Source organism: Chanodichthys erythropterus, chromosome 3 (assembly GCF_024489055.1).
Source record: "Chanodichthys erythropterus isolate Z2021 chromosome 3, ASM2448905v1, whole genome shotgun sequence".
Lineage (NCBI taxonomy): Eukaryota > Metazoa > Chordata > Actinopteri > Cypriniformes > Xenocyprididae > Chanodichthys > Chanodichthys erythropterus.
The window spans coordinates 63,291,663-63,315,419 of record NC_090223.1 but is presented as its reverse complement, the minus strand read 5'-3'; the positions used below and the strand labels follow the sequence as shown (position 1 = coordinate 63,315,419).

At 41.0% G+C, this 23,757-nt stretch overlaps 2 protein-coding genes across 2 annotated transcripts in view; both read left to right on the top strand.

Moving 5' to 3' along the window:
- The window catches only part of LOC137005697 (gastrula zinc finger protein XlCGF57.1-like), a 661,382-nt gene that overhangs the window by 303,903 nt on the left and 333,722 nt on the right, over nucleotides 1-23,757 (top strand). The window lies entirely within an intron of this gene.
- On the top strand, nucleotides 15,966-23,413 carry LOC137014280 (long neurotoxin homolog TA-bm16-like). Its single transcript, XM_067378526.1, has 4 exons — nucleotides 15,966-16,020; nucleotides 21,346-21,465; nucleotides 21,613-21,738; nucleotides 23,346-23,413. The coding sequence occupies exons 1-4, from the start codon at nucleotides 15,966-15,968 to the stop codon at nucleotides 23,411-23,413; spliced, it is 369 nt and encodes a 122-aa protein (XP_067234627.1).

Below are 23,757 nucleotides of genomic sequence, written 5' to 3'. Positions count from 1 at the left end.
GATACATGTTTATACATTTCCCAAGTGGTTATATAGAGAATACGTAGGATTAAGAGAGTTTATTTGTCCTTCTCAGGAAGGATGAGTCACTAGTCTCTACAGCATTCTTATGGATCATAAAAGTACCATATAACTGTAACAGGACACCTAGTTGTGCCTGTGTGCTAGCTACACTTGGGATGTTGGTTGCAGTTTTAGGGGGATGAGTTCAGAGAACTTTGATAGTGAGAGTGAGTTTATGGGTAATTCATTGAATACCATGAATAATTGTGTGGCTGATTGGTCCAGACGCTACATCCCCCCTTTCGATCGTTGTTGTTCTTTCTATGGACAACAGCGAACGACGTTGAAGGTGTAGAGAGATCAGACACACCACTGGCACACAAGGCTGGAAGGCTGTGATTGGCTCTGGTTGTATGTGTCTCTTGGAGTGGTGGTCGTTCCATTGCGGTTGATGTAGACAGTAGACAAGCTCAGGTCTCTGAGCTGGTGTTGTGTGAGTGGTCAGAAGCTTCTACTTCTGAGTACTCCTCAGGTAAGAACTGTTCAAGGAGCTATCTTACTAGCGTTAGAAGCTCCTGCAGGTCCGATGCAGGCGTGTCCAGTCGTCCTTGTGCTGCCTGCTGTTGGAGATCCTGCTGTGTCTGCAGGAAGAGGATGCTCCCATCCCTGGCTTCTCCCTGTGGTAGGTCTGGTACCTGGGTCTGTCTGAATTAATCCTTCTCCTTCTGCAGCTGCAGAGGATTTCAGGAAATTGGCTGATAAGGTGTCAAGCAGAAGGCTTTGGCTTCCCCCTCTGTACCTCTGTGCTTGGCTGGGGGAGGTTCTTCTGCTGACTCCATGCGGTGAAGTGAGACGTTTCTCCTGCAGTGGTTCTGTTTGCTGCAGGTAAGAGAGTCTCAGTTCTCTTTTCTTCTGTGTCTCTATTCTGTCAGGGTCCTTGTGTCTGTCCCGAGCCTCCATCTCTAGCTGGTCTATGTGGCTTTTAGCATGCATCAGCTCCTTGTGAGTCTCTGTGATCTGGAGTTTGAGGTTGTTCACCTCCTGTTTCAAAACAGCGAGGATGTGGGCCAAGAAGAAGTTGACTTCAGTCAGATAATTGTGATCACACCTCTGGTTTGAGTCATCTGCCTTTACTTCTCTTCCATCTTTGTCCAGTTGCTTTTGGCTCTGGTGCTGTAATTGATCAGCAGCACTGGTTAGGAGGGTGTTCCTCACGACACATAGCCAGTCCTTTTGGTCTGCCATCTGGGCAGTTAGGCTGAGCATCTGCAACATTTAGGCACGCTTGTGGTGAGAGTAAGGGCAAGAGACTACTGCAAGATCAAACAGAATTTAGGGCTAAAGGCACAGTGAGCAGCCAGGTGTATAAAATACAGCTAGGTTTAATAAATGACTTAAGATGGTTCTTGTGGTCAAATTATTTCTTAGTATTTCTTACTGATGGCTCACAACAGGCTTGACCTCTGAACAAATGGAAAAGAGAAAGAGAGAGGAAGAGGAGAGCTTTCCTATTAGATTGTGCTTATTAGTGGTGCTCAAAATTATGCCATAGCAATCATTCGGATTCCTTTGTAACTGGCTCATAAAATTGAAGCAACTGTTGTAAATAAACAAAATCAAGAAGGAGAGTATGTCTAGTTGCTTGTGGTTATATTGGGAAATTAAACCACACAAGACTAAACAGGAAAATGTAAATAAATCACATAGATGAAAGAAATAATTCTAGTAAAAACAAATAGCTGACTGCTATTATAATTAAAACCAATAAAATATTTAAAGAAGTGATTAAAACAGCAGAATGACTTGGTATTGGGAATAGTCAATAGCACTAGTGATTAACAATTAGATTAGCTTTGGAAATCACTGTATAGTTGGTCACAGCTGCAGCGTGTTCAGGACCACACCATGTGTGTGTCCCTCCCAGAAGTTTAGTCAACGTGCTATTGAAAAATCTCAATAAATCCTAGAATTCTTCTTTAGTTAAACAGTTTACATGTAATTAAATTTAGATTCTAAATTAGCTGAGAAGAATTAAAGGTAAGGAAAGAGAGAAATCAGAAAACCAGGAATATGGTTAAGGGAAATTGGTTTAGATCAGTTCACACTGCATACACACAAGCTATAGTTAAAGGCTTCACGTAAATGATGCTAACCACTAACTGTAGAAGCTATTAGTTAGCTTAGCCTGAGCGGAAGGGTTGCTAGGTAGGGTTAGCTTAGCGACCTAGCCTGGTTTGTTTACACCATGGCATCACAAGGTGATGAGTTAGCACTTCCTGTGACAAGTCGTTGTCATGGGAACCAATGCACACCACAGCAATTCAAACAGTTCATGAAGACTGTCTGTTCATTTCAAACTAGTTGCGTACAGAGTTAAAATGTGACGCTTATACTTTCAGATTTTCAAAAACTTGATATTACATTCAGTAAAATGCAAATATGTTTTGGCATTTGCAAATTTTACTCATGTAAACTCTTCTCTCTACTTTAAACAACGTCTTGTACTTGTTTAAAGGGTAATTACACAGTTTGCTGTAAGTCAAAGCTTGTTTAAGCATATATAGTTAAGTCCGTCTTGTGCAGGTATACTGATATTCCTTTCAGCGAGTGAAACACAGTTTTGGTCAAGAGGTAGCTATGCTTGTAGATGCAGCCAAAGTTTAGATGAATGACATCAATCTTAACTATAAAAGGGGAGCATTACCCAAATCTACATTTATATAACACTGTACTGAGATTCATTCATCAGAAACAGGTTAAGCAATACTGCAATTGGTATTTCTCCAACCAAAGCAGAATAATCAATTCTGGTACAGTTTACATGCCGCTGAGCTGAGATTCCTTCGTCAACACAGGCTTACGCTCTAATACTGAGATTAGGATTTCTTCGCTAAAATCAGATTAACTTTACACTGATACCATTTGAACATATGCTAAAATGTCTTAAGAGTAGACTCTTTCAGTTACAGTAGAGATGTCAATTCAAGCTATCACTTTATCAGCATCTAACAAGCCAGCAATTAGTGACCAAAATGCACATCGTCTGACATATTCTGACTGGAATTATCAAATGCACACTTTTAAGTTGACAGTGGTTTAAGCTCATAACCTTTGTTTATTCATGCCCCGAATTCTCCACCATTACTGTAGCAAATTAGCTCAAAATAAATATGAATAATTAATCATAACTAGTTATAATTAATTATTAATATTTTAATCAGTTAATAAAATTAACTTAATGTAATAAAATTAATATTACAATCAATTAACCTGTTGTTCAATGAACACACAGTGTTAATTGTTTATTAACTAAGAAATGTTCATTTCCAGGTTATGGGAAATAATCTTATTCTACTAAAAGCCTGTAGTCAGGACCGACATGAATAGGGACTCCCGTATATGAGCGCAAAACACGGACAACCTTACGTGTGACATGAACAAGACTTTATTAACTAGACTAAACACTTAAACTACTCTAACATTCACACACATACATGCATACAGTTTACCAAGAGAGAGAGAGCTAAAGCAGAGTACAGGAAGCAAGAAGTTACAGCATTGTTGGACATTCAGCAGATCAACAGCCTTGAGCAAACCATCAGTTTTAATTTTAACCGGCCCTTCTTTAAAAGGGGTAAGGATACTCAATGTATCCGATAATGAGACTAAGTTTGATACTTGCATGTCTCTCCAAGTTGAATTAAAGTGTCCTGATGCAATTTGTGGAGGCTCCCGTTGAATCTTTGCTGATATTGTCTTGATGCAAGAGAACCAGTTGGATTCAGAGGATCTTTGGTGAATGGAAGGTCTAGGCCGAGGCCTGGCACAAGCTTGGGGTTCCTTAGAAGCTTCTAGCTTCTTACAGCATCATCTTGACGTCAGCATTTGTCAGTAAAAGAAAAGAAGAAGAGGAGGAAGAGCAGGAAGCGAGAGGTTTTATCTTGTGATCCATGAATATAAGGGGTGGAGACATCACACCCTCTTAAGGTGTCTGAGCCAATAAGGAGTTGCCCCCTCGGAGGGAAGTTTTACGAGTCTTTGTTCTGTAGCAAGATATTAGCATAAGACACTGGATTGGATGTTTGAGAGAAGAACCCTCTAGATTCTTATAATACTAATGTGTCACAGAGTTAGTAACATGTGACATAAATTACCAAATAGGAAATGAAAGTTGGAGTCCGTAGATACCAAGCATGCTGCCAATGTGATCTCAGTTAACTATACATTTGCAACTATGGAACATTAATACCAAAATAGTTCAAAAGAGAGAATTAATACATAGAATAAAGCCTATAAAAGGAAAGTCATGAGATGGGAAACTTGGATACATGTTTATACATTTCCCAAGTGGTTATATAGAGAATACGTAGGATTAAGAGAGTTTATTTGTCCTTCTCAGGAAGGATGAGTCACTAGTCTCTACAGCATTCTTATGGATCATAAAAGTACCATATAACTGTAACAGGACACCTAGTTGTGCCTGTGTGCTAGCTACACTTGGGATGTTGGTTGCAGTTTTAGGGGGATGAGTTCAGAGTTCAACTTTGATAGTGAGAGTGAGTTTATGGGTAATTCATTGAATACCATGAATAATTGTGTGGCTGATTGGTCCAGACGCTACAATTAACATGTAACAATGTAAAAAGTAGTTTATTACTATTATAAATAGTCATTTTTAACATTAAAAAATGGTGTATGAATATTAAATCAAATTGCTTCAGTACAGTAAATTTCTTACATTTACTTTATAAGTATGAACTATCAATCAGAGGACAGAAGGCATGAAGGAGATTGTGTATGACAAGGTTTTCAGCAAAGTTTTGTTCATATTGATAATTTATTTGCTCTAGAATTTTGCACATTAAATATGATACAGTAGATAAATATATTAATAAATAGGCATTATACTTATTGTTCAACAGAATTTTAAGAAGAATGTTTGCTTTAAGTTATTAGAAAATAAATGTTTTAAAATTTGCATTCCCAAATAAGCATTATTTTTTCAATTAATTTATACTGCTAAATGGGTGACGTACCCTGAAGATACAAATATTAAAATAAACAAATAAAAGTCATTAAAAAAAAAAAAGAAATCATGAAAATTTGTTATTTATTAACCTATTCAGATGGAAAATAGCAATAAATTAATTTTTCTGATTTCTCTTTGCCCTTTTTAGGGCTAGTATGAAATTTATCTGTGTTGCATTAACTTAAATGAGTTTTCAATATAAATGTATTCATAAATATTGTTTATCACTTATTGTTCATCCGAATATGTTACAAAGAATGTTTATGATAAGTTATTAGAGAATAAAATGTTTTGAAATTGTTTAAAATGTAGTAAAAGGCTAAACAAGAATTCTGTTTCCAGTCAATTTATACCCCTAAACTGGCAACGTATACAACGGATACAAACATTAAAATCAAAATTAAAAGTCATATTTTGAAAAAAATTATCAAGTTGTATTATTTGTGTCCCAATAGGATGGGAAAATAGCAATAAATTAATTTTCTGATGTCTCTTTATGGTCTTGCCATTTTTAGGGTTAAGGTCTAAGCATTAAACTGTTTACATAAAATAAATTGTTTTCAGAATCAGAAGTTGATGTACAGAAAAGTTTACAGTTGCATTGTGTACATGTTCAAAGAATATATACGCTAATAAATTAAATACATAATCATATGACTTTCTGATGCATTTTTCTTAATTTACAGATATTGTGATATATCGTGGATGATTTTCTTGCAATATATCATCTGTCACAGAATCGCTGGTGTTGTGATATATCGTTATCATGGGCAAAATATCGTGACAGTATCGTATCGTGCATTAACCTGTGATTCCCACCCCTAATGTAGGCAGCTGTGTTTTCCCTTCTCCGGAATGTTAACTGATGGCTGCTGTCAGTGGGAGACTGGTCAGATAAAAATTCCCCTTTTTTGGAGTAATCTTCCAGTCACAAAAGTTTCTAGTTTTAGAATTGGTCCCAAGTGCTCAAACCAAGTTGTTTGAGCACTGTGCTGATTTGCTGAAGTTTGAACTAGGAGATAAAATATAAAAGTGAGCAAAGCGCAGAGCAGTAAGCAAGAGCGTCCGAACAGTAGCTAAGCAGGAAGTATGTGTAGAGCTGCGGACTGGGTGACACCCAACACGTTTGCTAGATTCTATAGCCTTTGTGTAGAGCCAGAATCCTCCCATGGATTCTCTTGCTTGCTGCGCCATTCCCCTCCTATGGACCGGATACGTTCACTTATTTGCTCCAGTAGAGTTGCCTGGTTGGCGAACCCTGTTGAGTTCCTCCATCACTCTCGGCAGTTGGACGTAGCGGAGCGTCCAACACCAGGCCTAACACTCGTATGCATTGATAAAACCTGTGCTAAGGTGGGTGTCCATATGTTGTAATCCGCGTGGCGATCCCGATCTGCTGCCTCTGCCAGTGTAGTCTCCTCCCTCGCTAGGCCGGAGCCACCCCAGAGACATGCCCTAATCAGCCAGTCCATATGTGTAACTTCCACATGGTACCTCCATATGGGCAGGATGTGGCTTTCGTTACATTCCTTTTCCATTAGAAAAGGGCACGCTTTCCCAGTGTTATCAAATAGTCTCACTGAGTGGGTCATGTGGAACAGCAGTGATGGACCTTCTCTGCATAAGCACTGTCCCATCTTCTGCCCTAATAGGTGCGGGGGGATCAAGAGGCTTACGCAGGGTGCTGGAAGAGCCAGCAACAGTGGCACTTTATTAGGGATCCCAATTAGTTGATTCAGTTCTGACGTAACGTTGAATGTGACTGAAAGGGAACATCTTGGTTACGTATGTAACCCTTGTTCCCTGAAGGAGAGAACGAAGACGTTACATACTATCGTCACAATTGCTGTACTACCGCTGAGCAGCCGGGTCACCGGCTCGGCTCCTCAGTGAAAAGATGAATATGCGATACATCCATGTAGGTCTCTGCGGAACAAAAGAGGGGCGTCTCCCAATTTTGGGGTGTTTTCTAACTGAGAGAGGTGTTTATAACGATCCAACCAAAAAAGTACGGAAGCCGGGATATGCGTTTTTTTTAAAGTACGAAAGGCCATTCATTATTTTATTTTTTTTCTTGTTTTCTTATGATTACAACTACTTTTTTAATGTTTAGAGATAATGAAAAATAAATAAAATATTGCTGCATGCTTGACTTCCGTAACAGGGAAACTATGCGTTTTTCCCGAGTGCCTGCCTAGATATATGGAAACATTTTACTATAATACATTCATTTATTTTGAAGAGTAGGCCTATGAACAATTTTACAGGACCTGTAGCTTATAGTTCGAGAGGGCGAAATATATGATTTATGCAAATTTTATTAGCCTATTCCGTTTTTTTTAGTGCTAGTTATTTATTTATTTTATTATTATTATTTTGCATAAACTAGCCTACGAATTATAATGACACGGGATGTAATTTTGTCACAATGGCTATATATTTTACATAGACAAATAGTCATTTGTCTGAACTTATCCAATCGGCGTCATTTAGTTGGACATGGGGTGTAAAAATACTATAGTAATTGATAGTAAATTGTAGTATACTGTATATTATAGTATTTACAACACTTTGTTAATGAATGCTACAGCAGCATAGGCTGTAGACAGTACTTTAGTTTTTACTACAGTTAACTGCGTTTATTGTAGTATAATATAGTTTTAAAAAAACTTAGTACAGTAACGTAATTTGTTTATATTACTATAGTTGTTATATTACCACAGCAATAGCCTATAGAATTACCACAACAAATTAATTCAAGTATGGTTCAAAAACACTATAGTATTTACTATAAATTACTACGGTATTTTTTCACCTCAAATAGTTTCTTAAGGCTAGATCCTTCTTGTGCTACAAGTCTTGTTTAATAATTGATGCTCTTCAATATGAATAACGCAGAAGAGCAGGCACGCGATCAACAGCCTATTTTATTTAATCTCTCGCATGCCAAATTTCACGTGTATAGTGTAAACCTTCGTCATAAAAGCTATATAGTATTATATATATTATATATATAATATTAAAATGACATAACCACTGCACTATCAACAGACAAGCAGAGAGAATACGTAGGCTAGACAGTGCTTGTGATATAATTAACTTTAATTTTAAGTGTTTGTTTTTTATAGGCTATCAACCACAGAAACACATGACTGCCTCAGCGTATATTGTATAAGTATAAGCTTTATATGCATTAATAAGACTACTGACTTACTGACCTTGTGTAAACTTTAAAAAAAAAAAATGTTAACCTGAAATGATGACTCTGAAGACTTTAAACTTTATAATAATTTTATTGACCACAGACACTGTAGCCACAACCTCGCAAAACTAAAACAAATCAAGTGACCAACAGATACATCAAATAGAATAGCGAATGTTAGCTAATAATAGTTATCGCTAGAAGTGAGTGGAAGTAGATTGTTTGGAGCTTTTTACAACGAGCTAGCAAGCATATTCACACAAAAGAAACGTTAAACAACTGTTAAACAACTTACAATACACTTACATTCATATACAATACATATGTCTTATTGTTTTTCCGGAAATATCCCACTCGATTTGAGCAAATCAGGTAAAGAGGTTGAAAAACACCTATTCCCGTGTGACAACACCCCAAAGTTGGGAACCGCCCCTTTTTGTTCCGCAGAGACCTCCTTCTCGATACATCAGCTTCCGTATTTATACCCGCTCTGTGGGGTGAAGCGTGAGATGCAAATCTTGCATGCCAATGTGCATTGGCTTATTTAGTTTACACTAGAAGTGGATTGCTCTCTCAAGCGAGATCCTAATTCGGCAGTTCAGTTCCGATGTAATGTCTCCGTTCCCTCCTTCAGGGAACCAGGGTTACATACGTAACAGACATTTTTTAATGCCAAAAATTGTTAGTGAATCTGACCATTACAGATAGTTTTGTTAACATTATAATTTGTATTAACAAAAGTTTGCTTAATCTCTTCTGCTTTGCAATTGTGAATTGATGCATATGTTTGTTTTTAACTTTCACTGTTTTTTTTTTTTTACTTTGACATATTTATAAATAAATTTTCCATCAAAATATTGTGAGGTTAAACATGTCTTTCTTGTCTCATTCATGCTTATTTTCTTAGGTCACATTAGTTTTAAGGTGAAGGTTAAAGATTGTGTTGTTGACTGTCAATATGGGTCCACAAATTTAGGCATTGAAAAGATGACATGATAGGGAAAACTGGTTGATACCAGGATATAAAGCATTACAAGAAATGAAGGCAAGAATAACTGTCTCTAGGTCACTAAGAGATTCAACTTCCGTAAACCCCTAAGCTGAAAAAAACCTGGCTCTAACAACAGAGTTTATTTGCTTGTCGAATTTTAACTCTGAATCAACAACAGGTTCTTTACATGAGTGCAGATATTTGCTTGCAGAGGCCTAAACTGGGAATCAGGCCATCTACCAAATGGGGGGAGCCAAATAAAATGACTTCAGTCTTGTTTTCATTGAACTGAAGAAAATTATCACCCATCCAACTTTTAATGTCATTTACACAGGCTAACAAATCAGATATGGACTTAGACCCAGGTTTTATTGACACATACAACTGGGTATCATCCGCATAAATTTGATATGGAACCTTATGAAATCAGAAATCTAACATGGAGGGAGCATATACAAGGAAAATAAAATTGGGCCTAAAATGAAGCCCTGAGGTAACCCGCCCGTAACAGAAGCAGGTGATGAATGAAACTGATATCTCCACAGAGAAACTCCTCTCAGTAAAATAGGACTCAAACCTGAATCACAGATACCAACCTCAGTTTTTAACCAGTTTAAAAGAATGCAGTGATCCACTGTATATACGATTAAATCCAATAATACCAAAACTGCAGTTTCCAGAATCTACAAATAATAAAATGTCGTTAACCACTCTAAACAATGCCGATTCATGCTTAGATTTAAAACCAGACTGAAAAGGATCCAATATATTCTCAATTAAGTAAGGGGGTAACTGATTTAAAACAGCTTTCTCCAATACTTTCGATAAGAATGGCAGTTTCGAGATAGGTCTATAGTTAATAAGATCAGATGGATCCAGATGTATGCTTTTTTAAGCAGCGGATGAACCACTGATGAACCACTGCACGTTTGAAAAAAGATAGAACAGAACTTGTCTGTAAGGAACTGTTGATAACAGAAATAATATTTGGTGCAACTGAGTCCAACACTTCCTTTAGTAAAGTAGTTGGTGTAATGTCAAGAGAGCGAGTGGTTAATCTTAAACTGGACACTATATTCAACAATTTAGAATGCGAGATGGGGTGAAAATGTGAAAATTTCGCTGGACTTGAAGGTACCAGACCTTTTGGGATGGATTCATTACAATCTAAGATTTAATGCAAATGATTTTGTTTATGAAGAAGCTGCAAAACCTCTCACACACTGGGCTATAACCAACACCAATCTCAGTCGGAGGATTTAATATAGAATTTATAGTAGAAAACAAATGCTTTGCAGAGTAGGAATTTTGAGAAATCAGATTTGAAAAATATTTAGACCTTTGCAAGTCAAATGCCTCTTGAAATTTGACCAAAACATTTTGCGATAGTTGATGAGAGACTTGTAATTTGTCCTTTCTCCATTTTCTTTCTGCCCTTTTACACTCCTTCCTTTAATCCAAGGCTGTTTTCTAGATTTTAATTTCCTAACTTTGAGGGGAGCAATTTCATTTAAAATCCCAGTACATGAAGTAGTAAAACTATCAACCAAATCATCAACACCAGAATACTGTGATGAGACACCTGCTGGAAGTTCAGTAAAAACCTTTAAAACAACCATGTGCACACAATACATCCAAAATGGGTTAAAGAAAGAACATGAGAAACACTGCGGTGTAAATACACAAGATAACAATGGGCTGATGAAGGACAGGTGTTGGTGATTTGTTGGCATCGAAAATAACAAGGGTTGCTTACCAACAAGCAATCCTAGGTGTAATCTTATTTCAGACAAACACAATCAAAATTATATCAAAAAAATATCCTGGCTCTTCCAAGCTTCTTATGATGGTGGTGAATGGGTGTTGGTTTTGTAGTCCAAAAAAGTGCATCCATCCACCATAAAAGTAATTGACATGGCTCCAAGGGTTAATAAAGACCTTCTGAAGGAAGCCATTGGCTTTTGTAAAAGAAATATCTATATTTAATTAAAAATCTGAAATTAAAAACAGATCGCAAATTTTTTGCCATCAGGTCCTCATTTATTCTGGATAAAACAAATGGAAATATACACTATATTGCCAAAAGTTTTGGGACGCCTGGCTTTATGTGCACATGACATCCCATTCTTAATCCGTAGGGTTTAATATGAAGTTGGCCCACCTTTTGCAGCTATAACAGCCTCAACTCTTCTGGGAAGGCTTTCCACAAGGTTTAGGAGTGTGTTTTTGGGAATTTTTGACCATTCTTCTAGAAGCTCATTTGTGAGGTCAGGCACTGATGTTGGACAAGAAGGCCTGGCTCACAGTCTCCGCTCTAATTCATCCCAAAGGTGTTCAATCGGGTTGAGGTCAGGTCAGGCCAGTCAAGTTCCTCCACACCATCGCTCATCCATGTCTTTATGGACCTTGCTTTGTGCACTGGTGTGCAGTCATGTTGTGAACTAACATGAACCATGGAAACCCATTCCATGAAGCTCTCTACGCACTGTTCTGGAGCTAATCTGAAGGCCACATGAAGTTTGGAGTTCTGTAGCTATTGACTCTGCAGAAAGTTGGCGACTTCTGCGCACTGTGCCCCTCAACATGCGCTGACCCTGATCTGTGACTTTACTGGGCCTACCACTTCATGGCTGAGTTGCTGTTGTTCCCAATTGCTTCCACTTTGTTATGATACCACTAACAGTTGACAGTGGAATATTTAGTAGTGAGGAAATTTCACAAATGGACTTACTGCACAGGTGGCAGCCTATCACAGTACCACACTTGAATTCACTGAGCTCCTGAGAGCGACCCATTCTTTCACAAATGTTTGTAGAAGCAGTCTGCATGCCTAGTGCTTGATTTTATACACGTGGCCATGGAAGTGATTGGAACACCTGAATTCAATGATTTGGAGGGGTGTCCCAATACGTTTTGCAATATAATGTATAAGGACTTGTGCAGCATATAAACCAGCATGCCACAGCAATGCATGATGCAGAGAAAGAGAGAAAATTAGTTATTAAAATAACTTAAGGAGACCTCAAATATGGTCATGGCAATTGGAATCACAAATCATTTTCTAAATACACACCCGCTACACCAGCAAACAGCCGTACGCAAGTTGAGTTATAGAGGGAGAGTATCCTCTGACCAAAACACCTTCACTAATTAGAAGTCTAAAGCAAGGGACACACTTAACAACTAGCTGACACATTCTAAGGGTGATTTCACATCTGAACATTTGTTTCGGAGCCTGGTTCATTTATACATATGAGACCATGACAATCACGCTCGAATCCAGAGCAAAACAATCGCTCTGATTGCAAACAAACTCTGGGGCAGTTCGCTTGTGGTGTAAAAGCAATCCGACCCAACAAACCAAACGATATCATATTTCATAATGTGAAAAGTGTTATATAAAATGCAGCAGTGTCCAATTCTATGAGTTGAGCACATTAGTTACTGCATATAAAAACCAAAGAGAACCTGTTCATCTTAAAATATTGTGTAACTGCACTTTCCCTGCAAGAATACCGTCCTGTTGAAGCCTTGATTCCCACTTTAGCTGCATTATAACATTCATATAGTGTTGGCCTACTAGTCAGTGCTGGGAGATACAGAGAGAGCACTCTTGAATTAATATGATTGTAGTATATAATTTAACAGTGGGAATGTCGGCTACATAGTGTTTGTGTGTCTCTCGAAAGTTACAAAAAAGCTACAATAAGCTCATGAACCGAACTTGTCAATAATTTTAATGAGAAAACTCTGACCAACAGCTGTACGCAAATTGAAATACTGCCTTGTGAAAGCAAACCAAAACAAGAAGAAAATGCAACATTGTGGTTTTGGAACAATGCAATCAATCTACAGGTGTGAAAACACCTTAACACTGAACTGAACACACTATATGATTTTAAATGTTGACTGTAAACACAGACTAAACACCTGGCACAGACTTGGCAAGTTTGGCCATGATCAGTTGTAAGTATCAAATTACAGTCGTTAAGTGTGTCCCAGGCTTAACACAAGAATTTTTTAAGAGAAACATTGGAGGATTTCTTTATGAGAGAAGAGGAGCTTGAGTTTGTTGCCCAGCTAAGCTCATGCTACTCCTATGTCATGCATCGGGTCCAGAGGACACAGCCTCCAAAATGATGCTGCGTTCCAGGCAGGTTTTTGAGCCCGTAAGTCACAACTTCAAACCACAACTCACAACATTGTAGCGTTCCAGGCAAGTCATGCCAAACTGACTGAGAGTGCAGGAATTGCGGTAGCTAGATGTAAATAAACCAGCATCATTTCTATCGCCAAAGGTGCTTACTCCTTGCTTATTTGAGGAAAACGGAGGAGGAAAAATGGTGCATAAGGCAAGTGAAGCTGTTATACCTTTTTTTATGTTATTTGTATATTTGGAAATGTATTTAGTATTAATTTATTCTTGCATACAATGGACTGAAAACTAGCTAGTAGAATAGCTGATGTTGAGCCATGAACACACACAACAGTCAATCATAGGTGTTTGAATGAGTCACTGTGCTAAATAAATGTTGACTCATTTAAGCAGCCTGAAATGATCCTTGGTGAATTATTATAATTGTCACCTTTATAGCTACTTATCTATCTTCGACTCTCAAAGTGACAAAACCCATTGACTTCCATTATATGAATCAACAAGGACCACAGTTTAAACAAAACAATCTTCTTTACAGTTCTCCTGAAGAAAAAATCTTAGACGGCCTGAGGGTGAATAGATCAACTGCACATTTTCATTTTTGGATGAACTAACCCTTGTAAACCAGTAATGCTGGATATTTCAATGAACTGATGTTTATCAGCGTATTGCTATGTATGAAAACATACTGTACTTAAATGGGTCTTACGGGTTTGTAACGACATGAGGGAGTGAGTAATTAATGACAGGATTTTCATTTTTGGGTAAACAAACCCTTTAAGTAAATCACGGTTATGTCTGTCCATAACTGACTCAGCAGTGGGCTGCAAAACAACTCATAGTGGGTTGTTTCTTTATTTTTTTCAAACCAATGGTTTTGGTTTTGATTTTTCAATCTATTTTTGTTCAGTTTAATACCTATGACTATTATTTTATCCAGTTGATCTTAATAGTGACTTCTATAGCTGTCGGACATTACAGTCTCACCTTCTGTTCAGCGTGTGGCATGAGCGTTGCTTCCATTAATCAATGGAGATGTTCACACTGTAACCCAGCAAACACTAACGTTCCCATATGGTTCCCGTTTGGTTATTTTTTGGGGTTCTCTATTGGTTCTTTTTCAACCTACAGAGAACGTTCTCGGAACGTTCTCTGCAGGTTATTTTTGGGTTTTATTTTTGCAACCTTAAAGGAAATCTTAAATATTAATGCATAAATTCACTCTTATTTATTCCTCCATATGAAGGTTTATGTGCTCGCCTTATTTCTATTGATTAAACAATAGTTCAAAACAAGACATAGTTTGTTATTGACGTGTTGGATGATAGCTGACGTACAGCAAGGTAAATGATATTGGAATAAAAAGAGGTTAGGGGAACGTTCAGGGAACCAAAAACTGTTAGCTGGGAAGTATGGGAGTGGTAATTTTAACCCTATCAAAACATGTCGCAGCCATTGTCAAGGCACTCATTAACAGTGGATGATCTCCACGTCGCGTCTCACACTCGGCCTGCAATCATAGAATTTGTGAAATAGCGGAACAAACAATGGGAAATATATCATTAAATAATTTATATAGCTTAAATAAAATATATCAATAACATTTGATTGAAATGGAATAACCAGTAATGAGGTCAAATTAGCCCAGCGTTTAGTCAGTGTGAGCAGAATTTGGGTTAAATTGTGCAACCCAACCCTGCTGGGTTCAAATGTTTATCCCCAACTTGCTGGGCTACTTTTACCCAGTATTTGTTCTGTCAAATATTGGGTTGCCAAATGGGTTGTTTTTATCCCAGCCATTTTTAGAGTGTAGGATCTGGAAAATGGGTTTGACAAAATGTTTAACCAAAGAATGCGTAAGAACAGCCCCCCTCCTTCACAGCTCATTTCGAGGGAACGCCTCCCAAAACTGGTGCACGAGTATGTTTGTTTACCACCGGCATTCGCTGTGTCATGTTAGTGGATTCATTATGTCGGACTCACCGCAGGTAACTCATAATCTGCAGTTGTTACTCCTGTCTCCTGACAAAAACATAGAATGCGGCGCCTCTGGAGTGTGGAAAGTTACTGGAGCGCACAGCCGCGCTCGTCTCTCACAAGGAACGTCACGGCAGTGATTGACAAGCCAGAGGGCCAATCGTTTACGCGATCATTGGATGATGTTTTTAAGGCCCTACCTCGTGCACAGATGATGTATATTAATATTATTACTTTCAGTGCAATAAATAGTCTTTTATCACTTAGTAAAGACAGTTTCAAGTAATATTGCAAAAATGTATAAAACAAAACGTCCTATTTAGCACCTTTAAAGAGCAGCATGCAATACTAGGAATAGGAAATGATTATCGGATTGCTTCTGGAGAAATACTGGAAGGGAGACAAAGTGCTTTTCCACAGGAATTAATTCTGCTTGTTTTCACAAATAAACCCCAACCTGCAGAAGTTTCAGATTCCCTTTTTCTATCAGTAACTGTCATAGTCCCTTGCTGACTTCACAAAGAGTTCATATTAAACCCACCCCTTTCTGAACAGGCATAAAAGAAACTGACACATTATTTCTGTATTGCCATTCTGTTTCTGACACATGATGGATCTCCAAGTCTCGGTTGTTGTTCTTCTTTTCATTTTTCTCACTGGAGGTATGTGTCACAGACACGTCAGGTTCCACCTCACTCCCTTACCCGCGCACTCAATCACCGGAATTCTAATCACCGCCACCTGCAGCTCATCACCACAGTCATCAGCCTCACTATAAGAACCCCACACTCACACACACACATTGTCCGGTCTCGTTCGTGATACACCCCGTTGTTCACTTACCTCAAGGACTCTCAATACGATACTTACCTGTCTACATCATCTCCTTCGTCTCCATTGTCTCCAGTACTCCTCGTGTTCCCACCTGCTTGTGTGTGTGAGTGTTCCAGTCAACCATCTCCAGCGTCTCCTTCCACCATCACCTGCAATACAAAGAATAAGGACAGTATTACCTCTCATTCACCTCCAAGACCTTCATTATCACCATTCACTTACCTGTTTGCTCTGCTGATTGTCTCAATAAACAACCCAACTGCTTTTATCTCTGCTTCCGGTGTCTCTGTTGTAACAGAAGACCGGACCATAACAGCCATACATCAGCATGAGCTACCATGACCCATTTCAAGAGCTCGTGGACGCTTTGCGACGAGCACTCACCCCTCAACCACAGTCACCGTCGCCAGGACCCCTCACCGCTGCCACTTCCGCATCCACTGTCACCGCTGCTTCACCTGTTTATACCGCCAGTCCCATGGCCAAACCAGCGCCCTACTCAGGATCGGCGGAGGATTGCAGCGGATTCCTTCTTCAGTGCGAGTTGGTCCTGGAGATGCAGCCGCACCTCTATCCCACCGAAACGGCGAAGATAGCGTTCATAATCTCCCAACTGCAAGGTAAGGCCCTTCAATGGGCGGATTCCCTCTGGACTCAAAAGGGCTCAGTCGTTAAATCCTATCCAGCGTTCGTCTCCCACTTCAGAGAAGTCTTCGGAAGACCTTTGGCTGACTCTTCTACTGGTGAGAAACTGTACAATTTAAAACAAGGAAACCAGACTGTTAACGATTATGCCTTGCAGTTCAGAACGCTCGCCGCAACCAGCGGCTGGAATGAACAAGCCCTCATCACCACCTTTCGACAAGGTTTGGAGCCTAATGTGCGGTTGCATCTCGCTGCATACGAGGACTCCATGGGACTCGAACAATTCATCCAACTCGCCATCCGTGTGGGTTCTCGTATGCAGTCGTGTCTCCTTGAGCACCAGGGCCAACCATTGACCACCACCCTCCTCCGTCGGTCCGAACCCGTCAGCTCTCCAGAACCAGCCACCGAACCCATGCAAGTGGATAACTCACGTTTGTCTCCAGCAGAAAGGCGGAGAAGGCTGACCCTGAATCTTTGCTTGTACTGTGGATCCCCTGGGCATGTCATCTCCACATGCCCAACCCGTCCTCCTCGACCTGTGGTGAGTGCTATCATTCCTTCAATCCAAAAGATGAAACCACTCACTACTATCGTAAACCTTACTGCTGCTAATGCTTCCGTTCCAGTGGTGGCGCTCCTCGATTCAGGGTCAGCAGGAAACTTCATCTCCGGCGCCCTCTGTCGACACCTCGGGCTCAAGACCTCGCCTTCTCCGATTAACTACCAGGTCCACTCCATCACGGGCAAACCCCTAAGTCGAAAGATGGTTCGTCGCGTCACTGGTCCTCTTCTACTGCAAGTGGGTATCTTCCACTCTGAGACCATCCATCTGCTGGTTCTGGAGGAATCCACCGCTGACGTGGTTCTAGGGCGCCCGTGGTTGGAACTCCACAATCCCACCATCTCCTGGCGCACGGGTGAAGTCCTGAAGTGGGGCGACCACTGCTTCTCCAGCTGTTTCCCAGAACTTCCTGTTCCAAGATCTCCTCTCTCCAAGAATATCTCCGTGAACGCTACCTCCATCGAAAGTCCTGTGGAAAAACGCTCCGTCGATGTTCCACCCGACTACGCCCCCTTCAGTGACGTCTTCTGCCCGCAACGCGCCTCCAAGCTTCCTCCACACCGGCCATGGGACTGCGCCATCGATCTGTTACCGGGTGAGCCAGTGCCTAGGGGACGCATTTACCCCCTATCTGTACCGGAGGAGAAGGCCATGGAGGAATATATTAAAGAGGCCCTTAACCAAGGATACATCCGGCCGTCTACTTCCCCTGCTGCTTCGTCCTTCTTGGCCACGAAGAAGAAGCTTGGAGGCTTGCGGCCCTGTATCGATTATCGCTCACTGAACAAGATTACCGTGAAATTCAGGTATCCACTTCCCCTCGTCCCAGCGGCCCTGGAACATCTCCGCGGTGCCACTGTGTTCACCAAGCTGGACCTCCGCAGCGCGTATAACCTCATCCGGATACGCGAGGGGGACGAGTGGAAGACCGCCTTCGTCACGCCCACCGGCCACTATGAATATCTTGTGATGCCGTATGGCCTGGTCAACGCCCCCTCCGTATTCCAGGATTTCATCCATGAGGTGCTCCGGGAGTTCCTCCACAAGTTCGTTCTGGTGTATATTTATGACATCCTCATCTACTCCCGGAGCTTGGCCGAACATCGCCACCACGTTGCGGAGGTCCTCAAACGCTTACGGCAGTTCCAACTCTTCCTAAAAGCAGAGAAGTGTTCCTTCCATCAGTCCTCTGTCCACTTCCTGGGATATGTGATTGACCACAGTGGCATCAGGATGGACGAGGGGAAGGTTTCCGCCATCCAGAACTGGCCAACTCCCACTACCATTAAAGAACTCCAACGTTTCCTCGGCTTCTCCAATTTCTACCGTCGCTTCATCAAAAACTACAGCACCATCGTCAGCCCACTCACCAACCTGCTCCGTAAACAGCCCAAGTCTCTGTCCTGGTCCCAACCTGCCACAGAAGCTTTTGAGACCCTCAAGAAAGCCTTCACCACCGCTCCCCTCCTCGTCCACCCCAATCCAGAGTTACCATTCGTCGTGGAGGTGGACGCCTCCACCACCGGAGTGGGAGCGGTCCTCTCACAGCAGCAGGGGAATCCAAGTAGGCTCCATCCATGCGCCTTCTTCTCCCGCAAGCTCAACCCGGCGGAGGTAAACTACGACATTGGGGACCGTGAACTCCTGGCTGTCAAGCTCGCCCTTGAGGAGTGGAGGCATTGGTTGGAGGGAGCTAACCACCCTTTCCAAGTTCTTACTGACCATAAAAACCTTGAGTATCTGAAAGCTGCCAAACGACTCAACCCACGTCAGGCCAGATGGGCAATGTTCTTCTCAAGATTTAACTTCACCATCTCATACCGCCCTGGATCAAAGAACCTCAAGGCCGATGCTCTCTCACGTCTCCACGCTCCCGAGGAGAAGAATGATGACCCTGAAACTATCCTGCCCGAGTCTCTCTTCATGAGCCCCATCGAATGGTCGGAAGAGACCTTACCCTCCTCCAATGCCTCCTCACGCACTCCGCCGGGTTGTCCCCCAGGCTTGCGTTACATCACCAGGACACGACGCACTCCACTCCTGCACTCCGTTCACTCATCACTTGGCACTGGTCACCCGGGGGTCAATGAGACCCTCTCGCTGCTCAAACAGCGCTTCTGGTGGCCAAACATGGCCAGCGACTTCAGAAGGTACGTGCAGGGCTGTAGGGAGTGCGCCATCTCCAAGAGCCCACGCCATCTTCCAACCGGCAAGCTCAATCCTCTGCCCGTTCCTGAGAGACCCTGGTCACACCTGGGAGTAGACTTCGTTACCGACCTCCCTGAATCTGATGGTCACACCTGTATTCTGGTAGTCGTAGACCGTTTCTCCAAAGCCTGCCGTCTGATCCCCCTGGAAGGTCTACCCACTGCCATGGCCACAGCTGAATTAATGTTCAACCATGTCTTCCGTCATTATGGAATCCCCGAAGACATAGTCTCTGATAGAGGACCCCAATTTATCTCTCGAGTCTGGAAGGCGTTCTTCTCCCTCCTGGGTGTGACCGTCAGCCTATCGTCTGGATACCATCCTCAGTCGAACGGGCAGACAGAACGGAAGATCCAGGAGATTGGGCGCTTCCTGCGTACCTTCTGTCATGGCCACCAGGACTCCTGGAACCAGTACCTGGGCTGGGCCGAGTACGCCCAGAACTCCCTCCGTCAAGCTACAACAGGATTAACACCTTTTCAATGCGTGCTCGGCTTCCAGCCCCCACTGTTCCCCTGGGACGGGGAACCCTCCAACGTGCCAGCGGTCGACTACTGGTTCCGGGAGAGCGAGAGGGTATGGGACTCAGCCCATCACCAGCTGCAGAGAGCCCTGCGCAGGCGCAGGATGACAGCCGACCTTCGGCGCTCCCACGCTCCTAACTACCAACCGGGGCAGAAGGTCTGGCTGTCCACCAGAGACATCAGGATGCGCCTGCCCTGCAAGAAGCTGAGTCCCCGCTTCATTGGCCCATTCACCATCCTCCGACAGATCAACCCCGTCACCTACCGGTTACAACTTCCTGCACAATATAAAAGAATTCATCCAACCTTCCATGTGTCACTCCTAAAACCTCACCACCCTTCTGTTCTTCCTTCCACAGAACCTGACGTGGCAGCCGTCGAGCCCCCCCTTCCACTCATCCTGGACGATGGGACTGCCTACGAGGTTCGAGAGATCCTGGACTCCCGGCGCCGTGGTGGTCTCTTAGAATATCTGGTGGATTGGGAAGGCTACGGTCCCGAAGAACGCTCATGGGTCCCTAAGAATGATATCCTTGATCCTACTCTGTTACAGACTTTCCACACCAACCACCCGGACAGACCTGCCCCACGACCTCGAGGACGACCACCACGACGTCGGGGTCCTCGGCCCTCAGGAGCGGGCCGTGGGAGGGGGGGTACTGTCACAGACACGTCAGGTTCCACCTCACTCCCTTACCCGCGCACTCAATCACCGGAATTCTAATCACCGCCACCTGCAGCTCATCACCACAGTCATCAGCCTCACTATAAGAACCCCACACTCACACACACACATTGTCCGGTCTTGTTTGTGATACACCCCGTTGTTCACTTACCTCAAGGACTCTCAATACGATACTTACCTGTCTACATCATCTCCTTCGTCTCCATTGTCTCCAGTACTCCTCGTGTTCCCACCTGCTTGTGTGTGTGAGTGTTCCAGTCAACCATCTCCAGCGTCTCCTTCCACCATCACCTGCAATACAAAGAATAAGGACAGTATTACCTCTCATTCACCTCCAAGACCTTCATTATCACCATTCACTTACCTGTTTGCTCTGCTGATTGTCTCAATAAACAACCCAACTGCTTTTATCTCTGCTTCCGGTGTCTCTGTTGTAACAGTATGAAAAACAGCAAGTATTGAAATATTTTATTATTTGCTATTCATACCGTAGGGTGCTAACTCAATGACTCTCTCTGTCTGTAAGGATATTCTCTCAAGTGTTACACATGCTCACCTGATTTGACTGGTTCCTGTGTAGTGAAAGAGGAGACATGTCCAGATGGATATTCTAAATGTCTAAGCAGTACGGTGGAACAATCCATAGGTAAGTTAATGTATATTGTGGAAATCTGCTGCATAAGTGATCGTACTTCTAGAGAGAAAGTATACTTGTTAACTGCTAATCTTGGAATTGTTTTATTATCTTAATAAAACTTATCTTATTATATGGGCATTTACGTCTTTTTTACAGGGTCCTCTAAGGTGTCCATCACAGCTAAACAGTGTGCATCTCAGTGTGAACCAGGGACTGTACAGCTACCAACTGGAGGGACAATGACTGTCCGCTGCTGTGACACTGACCTTTGCAATGCAGCAGGTATTGGCATTTATTTCACTGTGCTAGCAGTTTGATTTCATTCTTAAAAGTAACAGTACAGTAACTTAAAATGAGGAAATGATACAAACAATAATACAAATAATTCAAACAAATATTAATAATAATAATACACAAGTCACTCTTCATTAAAAGCACAATTTTATTGTATTGATAAGAGTGGTCAAAAAAATAGTGTAAAGCCAGAACAGTGTGAAAAGAACCTTATATGTCAAGTGGTTTCTGGTCTCATTGTTAATATGTAATTTTAAAAGATGCAAAATGCACATTTCCTTTTTTTTTTTTTTTTTTTTTTTGCATTACATTACTTACAGTACATATGAACCCATAGTGTAATACAAGTGGTAACTAAATATATTTTTTTAAATACAGAGATAGTATATTAAAAGCACATATTAGTTCATATTTCATGATGTCTCAAAATAGCACAGTTGAGTACACATAAATGATCTTAAAGTACTAAAAATTCTTCTTTAGTACTTAAGTACAAAATTAGTGTGCAAAAATATAGCACTTTAAGTACATTATTGAAATGTACTTTTCACCTGGGATAACAGACCAGCGTGCATCTAATAAATTATTCATTTAAGAATGTTGTGCAAGTTTACTGCAACAATGGAGCCGTGAATTTCTCATACTTTTGAAAATCCTGTGTTTAGTTGATCCTGGTAAGCACTCATTGACACAGTTGTAAACACGGTGGTGTTCTACTTCCACAAGGGGGTTTGGCGTCACAGCATTTGTTTCTAGGCGGACCGTTAAAGAAAGTGACAGACACGTCTCCCAGACATCCTGTAGAATTCAACCAACCAGATGACAACCTGAAGTGACCCAACAACCCAAAGTGTTTCGAGAAAAGTGTGACATATGCATCAGATGTTCAGGCAGTGGTCCGTGGGTGTGACGTCTGAGGCTGAGACTATATTGTTAATCGCTGCATAGGAGAAAATATATTTTCTGTCTCACAGCAAACAAACTAAATATTGCAAAAATACAGTAACTTTCTAAAGAGTGGTCTTGTTTAACATTGTGTAATCCTTTGAAACAAGTTTGCAGGACAAGTCACGAACAGCAAAGTGTTATTTTTTCACATTAAGTAGATGAGTGAACTGCATTTAATAAATGTGACTTAAAACATGTATTGATACAAACTGAGTGCAATAGAATCAAAACATTAATACCACAATTTTAATATTCATACATGGGAATTCATACACATTCATCCTTGGATACAAAAATTATTTACGCTTTATTGCTGTCAACATTTTACTTTTCAGTGTATATAAAGACCTTAGTAAATGTATGTGTGGTAGAAACACAATATGTAAAAATATACACATATTCTCATGAGATTATGTTGGGTATTTAGTTTTCTATAAGTGTAAAAGTACTCCCTGTTTCATTCATTCCTTCATCGGTCTGCGTCATGAGTTAGCATGGGTTAATTTATTCTCTTATAAGTGACACTTTCAGAGAAATATAGCTGAAATGTGTAATAAAAAGTGATCAACAAAGAGCATGCTATTTTAAAAATATATATTTATAGTAGTAGTATTAATTTATATTAATTTATTTACTGTCTTGATTAGATGGAGTGTATAAGGGAAGCTTCCTGGTGCTCTTCTCTCCTCTGCTCTTCTACTTCCTGTTTCTGTGAGTCCAGCTGAATGTCAGATTCTACAGAAAAGACCATTGCAAAAACTCAGTATGATACACATTCTGATGCATTGCTATACTGTACTTCACTGAATAAATCTTGTTAGTTGCTCTGCTGTTTTTCTTTAAAGGAACTGATGAAAATCTACTTTAAACAAATATTAAACAAACTAGCACATCAACACTAACAAATGTATCCATTTCCCATGCACAAAATAAATGTTATTACAGAATGTAATAAAGAATTGAAGAAAAAATTACAGTTTAAAAAGTGTGCTAAACTGATAATAAAAGATACATATTTGTGTTAAACATTTTCTCCAGTTATTTCTGTAAGTGACTGGA

Coding starts and splice junctions, on each gene's coding strand:
- LOC137014280 (XM_067378526.1), top strand. CDS start 15,966: ATGATGGATCTCCAAGTCTCGGTTGTTGTTCTTCTTTTCATTTTTCTC. Junction 16,021..21,345: donor TTTCATTTTTCTCACTGGAG/GTATGTGTCACA, acceptor TCTGTCTGTAAG/GATATTCTCTCAAGTGTTAC. Junction 21,739..23,345: donor TGACCTTTGCAATGCAGCAG/GTATTGGCATTT, acceptor TGTCTTGATTAG/ATGGAGTGTATAAGGGAAGC.